The sequence below is a fragment of the Glycine soja genome, chromosome 16 (assembly GCF_004193775.1).
Source record: "Glycine soja cultivar W05 chromosome 16, ASM419377v2, whole genome shotgun sequence".
In the NCBI taxonomy this organism is placed as follows: Eukaryota; Viridiplantae; Streptophyta; class Magnoliopsida; order Fabales; family Fabaceae; genus Glycine; species Glycine soja.
This window is the reverse complement of record NC_041017.1, coordinates 32,466,970-32,480,834: the sequence shown is the minus strand read 5'-3', so window position 1 is coordinate 32,480,834 and position 13,865 is coordinate 32,466,970. Positions and strand designations below refer to the sequence as shown.

The 13,865-nt window shown below is 32.4% G+C and overlaps 2 protein-coding genes across 2 annotated transcripts; both read left to right on the top strand.

Annotated features, from left to right (window-relative positions):
• The first annotated feature begins 5,048 nt into the window (after positions 1 to 5,048).
• On the top strand, positions 5,049 to 7,034 carry LOC114389976 (receptor-like protein EIX1). Its single transcript, XM_028350668.1, has one exon. The coding sequence runs from the start codon at positions 5,049 to 5,051 to the stop codon at positions 7,032 to 7,034; it is 1,986 nt and encodes a 661-aa protein (XP_028206469.1).
• Positions 7,035 to 7,099: 65 nt separating this feature from the next.
• LOC114390284 (receptor-like protein EIX2) lies at positions 7,100 to 9,295 on the top strand. The gene is made up of 2 exons (XM_028350990.1): positions 7,100 to 8,402; positions 8,987 to 9,295. The coding sequence occupies exon 1, from the start codon at positions 7,129 to 7,131 to the stop codon at positions 8,359 to 8,361; it is 1,233 nt and encodes a 410-aa protein (XP_028206791.1). The 5' UTR covers positions 7,100 to 7,128; the 3' UTR covers positions 8,362 to 8,402; positions 8,987 to 9,295.
• Positions 9,296 to 13,865: the final 4,570 nt, after the last annotated feature.

Below are 13,865 nucleotides of genomic sequence, written 5' to 3'. Positions count from 1 at the left end.
ACAAAACTAACAAACCAATAACCCTCGGCGTGAACAAACAAAAAAACAAGAATGCAAATGGAAGATCAGAAGAGGAAGGAGAGTATTACATCCAATTTTTCGTAAATAAATTAAAAATATTTTTTAGTGGATCAAAATAGAGTTTTAGAAAATGGTGAGGTTTTTATAATTAAATAAATAAGAAAAAATAACTGTATTAAAATAATGATTTGAAGAAAAATAAAAAATATTTGATTTATTTATTTGATCGAAAATAAAATAGAATTTCTTTTTATAAAATAATAAAAATAAATAAATAAAGTAAATAATAGGTTGTGATTACCTTACCTATAAATAGAGATATGTTAGGTTAAGTTTTAGATTGACAATTGACTCTATGTCTCCTCTTCTTCTCAATTTCGTTTTCTCTTTTTCCTTCTCAAAATTCCTTCTTCGTCCCGTATACACTTAAATCTGTCTTAGTAAAACGATAATTTTGGACTTGTTAACTGTTGGATCATTGTGATATTTCAGCACCAGGTTCGCAACTCATTTAAGAGCATTCTCATTGTTTGGAAATTGTGAAAAAATGTTAGAGCTAAGAGAAATGTCCTTCGCATCGTAGCTTTCTCTTTTCTCCAAAGACTCAAAACCTGTCTAGTAAAACTACGATCCATTAAAACTACGATCATGTACTTGTTAACCGTTGGATCTTCGTGAAATTTAGACACCTGATTTGCAATTCAATTTCACACACCTTCATCACTGAGATTTGTGAAATAATAATCATGGAGAGAGAAAAGTGAATCTCACGAAAACAGTACAAAATGAAGAAAATGAAGGTTTTAATCTCTTCTCCTTTTCTCTAATGCTTGGAAACCCTATAAGAGAAAATCAGAGGAAAAACTTTAGGAATTTCAGAAAATTGTTAAAGATGCCGTTATCGCTGTCTGAATACACATGTGGGCCCGCTTAGAGGTAAAAGATGAGTTTATCGCAATTGGGGTTAGAATAAACATGTGTAGGAATTCTTAGGAGATCAAATTGGGGTTTATTTTGGGATATTTATTGAATTATAATTTTCCTTTACAATTATAAATATGATATTGTTGTGTCGATTGGCCAATTGATGTCCTAATGCGAATTGGTTGATAAACTTGAGTGTTCTTGATGTTTTCATATTTTTGACTTATGATTTGATTAATTGATTTTAATATGATTATGTGGAATTATTTGAGGGGTTTTACTCTTCATGTTGTGAGAAACATTTTGTATAAACTTTTATATTGAGATTATGAAATTGTGATTCAAATTGTGAGTAAGTGACAAATTGAATCTGTGATGAATGTTGTATTAAGATATATATATATATATATATATATATATATATATATATATATATATATACTGGGTTGTGAGCTATGAACTGTGCAATCACACAATTATAATATTCTTTGAGGGGCGATGAATTTTTAGGCAATGAGTATTGTCATTACATCACATATATAAATGTTAAAAAGATAATAAAATATTATCATTTTATGAAATTATAATTTATGTAAAAAAAATACATTAAAGATAAAATTTATATTATATATTCATTTTATAAAATAAGTTTTAAATAGTATGATAAAAATACATAAGATTAAAAATAATAATAAATTAAAATAAATAAAATTTAAATTTTGAATTATTTTTACATAAAACTTATATTAGTTCTATATTTTACATCAAATATTCAAATACACACTTGATATAGTGGTAAAAGATTATGTTTGTTAATGATTTATGTAAAAACCGTGCATGTTTATGAATTCAGATCCCATGCATGCTGTTGTGAAAATAGTTGCAAGGGATGTAGTTACATGCATTTTGTTTAATTAGTATATTTTTCTATCATTATTTTAAGTAGAAATACATTAATGGGGGAGATTAATGCAGTTGAAATAATACGTTACTGATATTGATATATAGGTATTTGGTGTGATGTTCATGTCTATATATATCAATTTCTTGGGTAGCTTTAATAACAAAATATGTGAGTGGAAAAGTCCATCCCACAGTGATAGATTTCTACGTACTTCCACTAATGGGGTTGCTGGTAAATTAGAATGCCTCCAAAATTACCCACACACAGTGGGATAATATTTATTCCCTTAATCACATCGCAAGACACCAAAAGTCCAATACTTTGAACAAGAACAATTTAGATGTACGTGTAACTTCATGGAAAGGACATGTAACTAAGTCGTGCATTTAAGGGAGGAGTCTTCACATTGGGTGTTTGATGAAGTGCATTTTTCAGATTTAATACGTTAAAAAGAACAGGGTTTAATGCTCTGAACAAGAACACGGAAAGATAAATAAATGACTATAGTTAAATTTGTTTTCAGAAGATCTTAGACACAACATGCTAATATATAAGTTCGCCTAAATTATTCTTTCGGATTCTTTTTGTTTAATTGGTTCAATTTAATCACTTTATTAATAAAAAATTCGATTTATTCTCTTTATTTTTAAAATTATGTTAACGTTATCCTTTTCGTTTAATTGACTGTAACCACTGTGCAAAATTGCACAGTCACTTTCACATTTTATGTCAGCTAACACAATGACAGTCAATTAGAAGGAAAAAACAATATTAATATAATTTTGAAAATTAAAGGATCAAATTAAATATTTTATTAATAAAAGGATGAAACTAAATTAATTAATAAATAAAAAGAGAGACCAAAAGAATAATTTAGTCATTAAGTTAATATAATTTTTTTGGTTTAATTATCTATTTAGTTCTTATATTTTTTAAATTTATCCATTTTAGTCCTTATAATTAATAAGTGAAATTTTAGTAATAAGTGAATTTTTTTAGTTCTTAAAATTTACATTTTAATTTTTAAAAGGTTTTCGTAGTTAAAATTCTTTAATTAACAATTAAAATATAAATTTTATGTACTAAAAAATTTACTTATTAAATATAGGAACTAAAATAAATAAATTTAAAAACTATAAAAACTATATAGGTCATTAAATCAATTTTTTTAATCTCTACACCCACATTAGAGAATACTTATGTAGATGTTTTTTCTAATCAACAACTTCATAGCCACTATTAGAAAGTTGACTAATGCTAGTAGCCATTATTTACTTGTGCAAAATCCCACTTTGCCAATTTCTTTGATCTTGGCTTTCTTGTTGTAAAAAAAAAAAAATGACAATCCCTCCATCCTTTTTAGTCATACTAAGAAACTTGGTTTAACTTTGTCCACAGTCATTGGTCTTGAGCAGTCACTGTCTAAGAATTATTACCTTTTTTGTCGCTTGTTTTCAGGAGGCATTCCCGCATCAAAAGCAAGTAATGTCTTAAGTACCCAAATTCTGTTGGGTACTCCGGAATTAGCTAGTTCCTTAGTAACTATCTTCTTGAAGTAACATTATGACTTATGAGGTCTTATGTCCACTTTAGTTACAACAAGAACATCTTTCTATCCTTCTTTTTTTTTTTTGTTGGAACAAAGAAATTATGCAGAGTTTTTTGCTTTTGATATTTCTAGAGTGATTCTGGATACATTTATGATAATGTAAATTAAAAATTATTTGAAAATATAAATTAAGATTACGTAATATGATTTATGTAATTTAACAGAAGATGTTCATGTTTATATTATCTATTCCTCGGCTAGCTTTAATAACAGAATCTGTTAGCTAGCGAAAAATCCATCCCAGAGTGATTGATTTCTATTTCTATTAATGGGTTTGCTTGGAAATAATAATGCCTCACAAACCCAACATAATTATAATTGGATAAAATTCATTCCCCTATAACCATATCGCAAATAAGAAACCAAAAGTCCAATACTACACATGCAATTAACATGTGTGATGCAGAGGATTTCTGACTAAGTCTTAGTGTCAAGTTAAAGTCAACCATTCAAGGATGGAGTCTCGAATTTGGGTGGTTGATGAAATGCATTTTTCAGATATAATAATACTTGAAAAGGAACAAGGTTTAATACTTTCCAACGCAACTCTTACATGAATAAGAACACGAAAAGATAAATAAATTACTACTACTTTAGTTAAATTTGTTTTCGCAAAATCTTAGACGTGAATGTTAATTTATAAGTTAATATAAATACTTTTTATCTCTAGACCCGCATAACAGAATGTTTCCTGTAGATGTTTTTTCTAATTATCAACTTCATTTGTTTCTCAATGCATTATTTACTTTAGCAAAATCTCACTTTGCCAATTCCTTTGATCTTCTTGGTCTTGTTGTCACCAAAAAAAAAAAAATCAAAGTTCCTCCATCCTTTTCATCCATACTGAGAAATTTGCTTCCTCGGTCATATTTTATATATCAGTCAATCCCAGATTGTTTGATATCTACTTCCATTGATGGGATTGTACTGAAATAAATAATGGATAAAGATGCATTGCAAGAGAACAAAAGTCAGTACTACACAATTAAGATGCGTAACATTCATGCATAGGACTTTTGACTAGGTTATGCATTCAAGGGCTCCACTTTGGGTGGTTGATGAAATGCATTTTTCAGATTTAATACATGAGAAGGAACAAGGTTAATACTTTCCAATTGCAAGTCTTACATGAATAAGAACTGAAAAGATAAACAAATGACTCGTTTTCTCAAAATCTTAGACATATCATGGAAAATGTTTAGACTTCAAGGTTGCTTAATTTGTTATCCTTATTTTAGTGTGTTTGGTTCAACTTATTGCAGAAATAATGGATCATTTTATCAACTTTTGAGAGAGTGCTCTAAAAGAATGATTATTTTCTAAAAATAATTGTGGTTAAATATGCAATTAATGTCAATTTAAAATCAAGAAATTAAGAAAAAGGGAACAATTGTTTTACTTATTGATTCATTTTATCTAATCCACTTTTGAAACTTTGTCGTTTTATTGTCTTTGAAACATGATTTAGAACCAAGAGCATACATAGCCATTCATCCGTGCAGTTTTATGAATATAAATCCTACCATCGAGTTTTCATACTCACAAGTCACAAGAAAAGAGAAAAACTTGATCACAACTCCCATCATTACAATGAGAACCTATTTTCTCAAAAAATTTAATGTACTACTACTGGTTTTATTGCATACCTCAGAATCTACTCTGGGATTCAACTGGCCAGGTAAACTTGCAGAAGTTAAGTGCATAGAGAGAGAAAGACAAGCACTCCTCAAGTTCAAGGAAGGCGTTTTGGATGATGCTGGCATGCTGTCTACATGGAATGAGGATGAGAACAATGGAGATTGCTGCAAATGGAAAGGAATTCAATGCAACAATGAAACAGGTCATGTACAGATGCTTGATCTTCAGGGTCACGATGCATATTTGACAGGTTCAATCAATATTACTTTATTGACTGACCTGCAAAATTTGGAATATTTGGACCTCAGTTGGAATGATTTTATTTATGTTCACATTCCAAAACTCATAGGCTCCTTATCCATGTTAAGGTATCTCAACCTCTCCTATTCTGAAGTTAGTGGGAGTATTCCTAGTGAATTGGGAAATCTCTCAAAGCTGGAGTATCTCAATCTTAACAATAATCATCTCATTGGAGCAATTCCTGTTCAACTAGGGAAGCTTACACGTTTGCGATATTTGGATCTGAGTGACAATGATGATATTCGTGGTGAAATCCCTTATCAACTTGGAAATCTATCACAATTGCGATATCTTGGTCTTGGAGGAAGTTCACTTTCTGGAGTAATCCCTTTTCGTATTGGGAATCTTCCTATGTTGCATACTCTTAGGCTTGGCAGCAATTTTGATATCAAGGCCAATGATGCAGAGTGGTTGTCTAATCTCTACTCCTTGACAAATCTTGAGTTGATATCTTTACAGAATCTTGGATCCTCTCATCTCTGGCTACAAACTATTAGTAAGATTATTCCAAACTTGCAAGAGTTGAGGCTAGTTGATGGAAATCTTGTAGATAATGATATTCAACTTTTGTTTGATTCTCAGTCTAACTTTTCCACTTCCCTTACCATCCTAGATCTCTCCAAAAATATGCTGACTTCATCAGCATTTAGATTGTTGTTCAACTATAGCCTTAATCTTCGGGAGCTTTATCTTTCTTACAATAATATTGTTTTGTCATCTCCTCTATATCCAAACTTTCCTTCTCTTGTGATCCTTGACCTCTCTTATAATAATATGACATCATCAATATTTGAAGGTAATTTCATCTTCTGCTCCAAACTTGAAACGCTTAATCTACAAAACTGTAGTCTTATGGACAGAAGTTTCCTAGTATCATCTGCTTCCGTGACAAACTTTTCATCTTCTCTTGTCTCCCTTGATCTCTCTAATAATCTGTTAAAATCACAAGCCATATTTGATTGGCTTTTTAACTTCACCACCAATCTTCACATCCTTACCCTTCTTGGTAACTTGGTAGAAGGTCCTATACCAGATGGATTGGGGAAAGTAATGAACTCACTTCAAGTACTTGACGTTTCTTCTAACAAACTACAAGGTGAGGTTCCAGTTTTCTTTGGGAACATGTGCACATTGCAGGAATTATACCTTGGTAAGAACAACTTGAGTGGAGAAATTTCTAGCTTCTTTCAAGATGCTTCATGGTGCAATAGAGACATTTTCAATAGTTTGGACTTATCTTATAATCGGATCACTGGCATGCTACCTAAAAGCATTGGATTACTATCCGAGTTGGAAACTTTGAACCTGCAGGTGAATTCTTTGGAGGGTGACATCTCTGAATCACATCTTTCTAATTTTTCCGAATTAGAATACTTATACTTGTCATACAATTCACTGTCCCTAAAATTTGTCTCTAGCTGGGTTCCTCCTTTTCAATTGCTAGAATTGGGACTAGCATCGTGCAAGTTAGGTTCAAGCTTTCCTGGTTGGCTCCAGACTCAATATCAATTGGTATTTCTGGATATTTCTGACACTGGGCTTAATGACACTGTACCAGAGTGGCTTTGGACCAACTCGCAATATATGTACTTGATGAATATGTCTCACAACAATCTTGTTGGTTCGATTCCAAAATAAACCCTTCAATCTTCCCTATGGACCATCTTTATTTCTGAATTCAAATCAATTTGAGGGTGGAGTTCCATATTTTCTGCAACAAGCTTCAAAGTTAATGCTCTTTGAAAACAAATTTTCAGATTTGTTTTCACTCTTATGTGACACAAGCATAGCTGTATACTTGTCAACTTTAGATTTATCAAACAACCATATAAAGGGGCAACTGCCAGATTGTTGGAAATCTCTAAACTCTTTATTGTTTCTTGATTTGAGCAATAACAGATTGTCAGGAAACATTCCACTGTCTATGGGAACCCTTGTTAAATTGGAAGCTTTGGTTTTAAGAAACAATAGTCTAGAGGGTGAAATGCCTTCCACCTTGAAGAATTGCAACAATTTAATGCTGCTTGATGTGGGAGAAAATTTGTTGTCAGGTCCCATACCATCATGGATCGGAGAAAGTATGCATCAATTGATAATCTTGAGCATGAAAGGGAATCACTTCTCTGGTGATCTTCCTATTCATCTTTGTTATTTAAGGCATATTCAATTGCTGGATCTTTCAAGGAATAACTTGTCACAAGGAATTCCAACATGCATAAAAAACTTCACAGCTTTGTCCGTAAAGAGCATTAACTCAAGTGAAATTCAAACTCGTATATATTGGTACAATGTTACTTACGTAGAAAATTATGGTGATATCACTACAGGTGGTTATACACTTAATATACTTTTGATGTGGAAAGGTGTCGAATATGGGTTCAAGGATCCAGAGGTGAGACTTAAGAGCATTGATATCTCAAGTAATAGTTTAACAGGAGAAATACCAAAAGAGATAGGATATTTGATTGGATTAGTTTCTTTGAATTTTTCAAGAAACAATCTGAGTGGAGAAATTCCTTCAGAGATTGGGAATTTAAATTCACTAGAATTTGTTGATTTGTCAAGAAATCATTTCTCTGGCAAAATTCCTACATCTCTTTCCAAAATTGATCGTTTGGCTGTGTTAGACTTGTCAAACAACTCTCTCTCTGGAAGAATCCCTGATGGAAGACAGTTGCAGACCTTTGATGCCTCTAGTTTTGAAGGAAATCCTGATCTTTGTGGCACAAAACTCAATAAAAGTTGTCCTGAAGATGAGACGTCAATGAAGCCTGAAGAATCAACAAGGAATGAAACAGATGATAATCCAGTTTTCTCAAAAGCATTGTACATGAGCATTGGCCTAGGATACTTCACAGGCTTTTGGGGCTTAATAGCTTCAATACTATTTTGGACACCTTGGAGAAATGCTTACTTGAGGTTCTTGGATAGATTGACAAACTATATATGCCAAATGGTTTTGTAAATAAAGCGGCAAAGTGTCACTACGGGCTCAAAGGCTAGTAGGTATGTAATTCTGTTATCTTTCTTTAAACTTCACCAAGTTTTATTCTCTGCTGAAGTTATATGTCTTTTTGGTTTTTCCATGCTCAAATTGGCATGAATATACACATAGAAATTACTTATTTAATTCTTCATACTAGCTCATCCTAACTTCTTTATTTTTCCAATCCCTCACATCTCTTTCAATCTTAATTTGTCTCTGACATACACATGTTAGCTTTCAACAATTTCTCCACCTTGAAATGCCACTTAAGCTAAGTTTAGCCGTACAATTTGGGTATAAGTGATTCCCCTTGTTCTTTTGTTCATGCTTCTAATAATGCTAGTTGCGTATCAATTGAATGATCATTTATGGAGGTAAAGGATTTAAAATTTGTGTTTATATGTTTAATTTAGATCAGAAGTAGTCAAGTTATTAAAAGACTTCTCTAGTGTTGAAACCTCTTAAGAAGTTTTTACAGTTAAATACTTTTTTTCTTTCTGAACATCAGTTAAATACTATTAGTACCCTTATTTTTAGTTATCTTTTCAATTTAGAGCAGTTGATCAGTAAATTATGTCTCTAAATTTTACCATAAACTTTGCAGCTTATTGCAGATCAGCTATGGGATGAAAGTGTCATGCATTGTTCAAAGTGAAATAAATGTAGTGTTGAAGTTTACAGATCTGATAGGTGCAAAATCACCGTTTCAAAAACTTTAGCAGTGTTTTACTATATGATCTATGTGTAATGTTATGTTATCTTCCCTTATAAGCTAAGACTATCGATATTTAAAGTGTGAAGGTTTTACACTCCATCTTGAAGACTATATGATCTATTTGTAATGTTATGTTATTTTACCAAAGTTCCATGAGTTAAACATTGATCTGTCGTAAACATCTCCTCTGCCCAAATCGAGAAGCATAGATTGATATTTCCCTTAAGCCTTATATTTTGCATGTTCACACTTGTTTTTGGAAAAAGTCTTCACAATTATTTAGAGAATATATATATATATATATATATATATATATATATATATATATATAAGGGTGGCAGATTTAATTAGGATTCTAAAAGATTACTTTGTGATAAAAAAAGTCTGGTGATATTTAATTAGGATTTTAAAAATGTATACAAGTCCTGCTGTGTTTAATGGGGTTATCATGATATTTTAAAGAGGACTTCCAAATCTAGTGGTATGAAGTCAAGACAACAAAAAGTCTTTTAGTATTATAGAACTTGCTAATTTTGTGGAATTGCTTCCTAGATTAGAACTTGGGCATTTTTTTTTTATTAAAATGGGCTAAAAATTAAAACTAATTGTCACATTGAGTTAGTTAACAAAGTATTTATCAAAATGAGTGAATTTTGACATGTAGGAATGTAAGAGGTATTATTTTGAGTGATACCTTGTGTTTTTTATTTGTCGTAGTAGGAGGTACACCATGATATGTTTCATCCTGTCAAGTAAATACATATTTAACTACTAGATTTAGAGACACATTTTTACTTCATTTGGTGTTAGTCAAACCAACACAAAATACTTATTTCAGATGATAAAATAGACAAACAGAAAATTACTTATTATAATAAAACCGACACAAAATATCTTTTAAGTTTAAATAAACTCATCTATATTTTGTTTTCATTCCTATGTACTTTGTTAATATTTATTTCAATTTTTAATTAAGATCATAAAATATAAGTCAAAAAATAAAAAATATATTATAATTACAATGAAATACAATTATATAGTGAAATATTAAACAATAATTGAAACATTGGTACAATTGAAATTTGAATTTTTTTCTACATTTCATATCTGACCAATGATAAATATACAACAGGAAGGAGTATACCAGAGTGACGTATCCTACTATAAGACAAACAAAAAACACAATGTGCTACTTAGGGGAATGCTTCCTAGAGAGTTCTACTGGCTCATTTTGATAAATGCTTTATTGCCTAACCCATTATGATAATTAGTTTATATTTTTAACCCATTTTGATAATAATAAAAAAAAGCCCTAGAACTTGTGTGACTTTTTAATTGGAGGTGTAAATATCAAATTCATCTGAAAATCCCATACAATCCAATAAAACTTTTTGCGGTTGATAAATATACCTCTTCTTATTACAAATATACCTCCCTTTCATATTTTCTCCCCCAAAAATACCCTTTTAAGTTCCCCCACACACACCGAAAGTATATACCTCTTCTTATTACAATATACCTCCTTTTCATATTTTCTCCCCCAAAAATACCCTTTTAAGTTTCCCCCCACACACCGAAAGTGTCTCCTGTGCCCAAATTCACCACACAAATGCTCACCAAAATTGAGTATTGAGTCATGCTCCCTCCAGTAGGGTAGCGGCAAATTTCTCAAACTAGGTTACTTTTAGAAACTAATTCCCAAAAGGGGGCTGTTTTGAAACTTTTTCCAGGGGGGGTCTGTTTTTGAAGGGGACTCGCCAGTGGGGTTGGCGAGTTGGACACGTGGCAGCGCCTGGTGGACTCGCCAGTGGAGTTGGCGAGTTGCTGTCCACGTGGCGGGTCCCGCCACTCGTACTGACGAAATGCTTTTTACGGAAAAAAAAAAAATTTTAACTTCAAACGCGTATAACTTCATTCAATTTCGAGCATTTTGACATATTATGGGCCTCAAACGGACATTCCTATCAAAAGTTATACGCGTTTGAAGTTAAAATTTTTTTTTTTTTCCGTAAAAAGCATTTCGTCAGTACGAGTGGCGGGACCCGCCACGTGGACAGCAACTCGCCAACTCCACTGGCGAGTCCACCAGGCGCTGCCACGTGTCCAACTCGCCAACCCCACTGGCGAGTCCCCTTCAAAAACAGACCCCCCCTGGAAAAAGCTTCAAAACAGCCCCCTTTTGGGAATTAGTTTCTAAAAGTAACCTAGTTTGAGAAATTTGCCTAGGGTAGCGCCATGCTCAACACTCTACAATATTAGATAAATAGCTATAGTCAGTTTTTCTACGATGTTAGCAAAAACAGATACATATATAGAATAAAGAGAAATGAAACCAAAGCCATTGCATACCTCTAAGTCCTGACCATGGTGAAGCCTCTTTATCTTCACTTGGGGTTATCTTCTTCTTCTTTGTTTGTCGGCTCGGGAATGGAGTTGAAATGAGAGAGGTAAGTTGGCGAGCGACATGCATGCGAAAATAGCACTAAATCATCAGACTAGAAGCCTCCTACTGCAATCCCTCATAAACTTGCCAGGCAAGTTGCTCAGCAACCACCATAAAAAAACTCATGAAACTTCTCAAATTTAAGTTTTCCCCTAAATACAACTTGTAAGTTGTAAGCTAAACTAATACTTCAAGGAAACAAGTAGAGACACCTCTGCATGCAGCTTGAATCTGTACAGCAGACAATCAACATATCAAGAAATAGGAACAAACTTTCCCATGAATAATGCTTGCGAACTTTCCTAAGACCCCACTTCTACAAGTGTCTAGTTCTAGCATTTGACCAACTCGACAAACACTTTTGTTTTACCAATCTTTTCACTCTTCAGCAATAAACAGAACCAATAAAATAAGCCACAAATCAAAATTTGTAGTTACCTCATGTAAAAGTTAAAATTCAAGGTACTGCGCACAAATGAACATAATTAGTGATTTGAGTTCATTACACACTTGACTAACATATATAACAGATCTCATTCCTAAACCAAAACTATATATACTCAAGATTACTGACCACTGAATGGGTAGTGAAGGGTAAAAGAAGGAGGAACACGAAAGGTTACTGTTGATCCTAGCAAAAACTCCAGAGTAGTAACAAGATAAACTAAAATAACTAGTATGATATGAGTTTCCAACAAGTGCAAAACATTATTTGAACTTGGGGAGTTTTGCCAGTACACAGGTTAATGAAAATTTCTTTGACTACATAGCAGTTTTCTTATCCATCGGATTCTAAGTTAATAGATTAAAAAATGTGATTCTCCATTTGAAAAACAGACATCTTAAACACCATTTATCAAACTTAAATTGAAGAGTGAGTCTCTCAAAGAATTAAAGGAATGATCACATACGGAGTCGCACATAGACTACAGTCAGACTATCAATTACAAGTATCAATATTGGAACCGCAGACGTGGTGCTTATCACTTTATGTTACTTGTCTCAATTGGAAGATTTGTCAAGGACAAAGCACCTAATATGAAATTCAATGCCACTCAAGTTGTATTCTCATCTAGTTATTTCCTAACTGGGTATAATGCTCATAGGATACATGCCTACCACAAATTTGGCCAAGAAAAGGAAATCCCCCTAATTTTGTTTCATCAAAGACCTAGTAGCACTTCTTCCTCTTGGCAGTGAGTACTCTGAATCATTAGTGTTTAGAATGCAAGTTCTAAACCTATGACGTCCTTTACTTTGCCAACTAAATATGTTATGAACTATTTGCAATTAGTCAAATAAGTAGAGCAGTTTCTGTAAGATTTGTTTTTGTAAAAGTTATGGAGTGCAAAGAGGGAAGCACTCCAAAAATTTAACAAAAAAGCAAGGATGAAAAACCACATGGGGGGACTGGATCAAAACCCATGGAAACAAGAGTTAGCAAAACCTAAAGAAAGGAAGACCATTTCTATTTCGGAAGAAATCATCCTTTAAAAATCTAGGAACTGAGTTCCAGCAAACAAAAGTAGTATGATTCTTAGAACTATAGTTAACTAACCTATCTGCACAGGTATTTCCTTCTCTATAGATTTGAGAGCAAACAAAATTCATCGATTGACAAAGAGAAATGCATTGTATCCATCTACTCCCGAGATGCCAACATTAACGTTTACTAATATTAGTCAACCAATAAATTTAAAACATAGATTCACGAACTTGAAGAATACAAAATGTTCCCTGATGAAGGATGGTTATAATTAATAGACAAAAAAAGAAGAAGAGATAGAGGCAATTCAGAAAACAAAAATTAAAGCATCATCAAAAAATGGTAAAAAGAGAAGGGGAGTGAAAACTAGAGAAGTCCAGATCCAACAATAGCAATAACGTGCATCTAATATGTAAGAAACTTTCCACGAGTTAAAAATGAATTCCGGAAACTAGTTTCTGAAAAATGTTTTGTGGAAATTAGTTTCCAGAAACTAACAATTTCCATACTTTTTCGGCTCCCTCTTTAGATCACATCAAGGGTTTACACCATTTTGCCCACACTGGGCCTAATTTCAGCCCATTACTTGTACTCTCTGCCATTAACATGCTAATCTGGTCAAATGACCTGATTCACCTTATATTTGACATATAGAATCCTTTAGGTAATTAGAATATAGGGGAACTGGTCTAACATAAAACACCATTCATTTTGGATTTTGTGTGCATAACCATGATTTGACTCTCATTTGGCTTAAAACGCTTTTCAATGTGTTTAACCTAGGCCAAACTTGGTATTTTCTTATTAATATTTCACGGTCAAGCTATTGTCATCTCTTA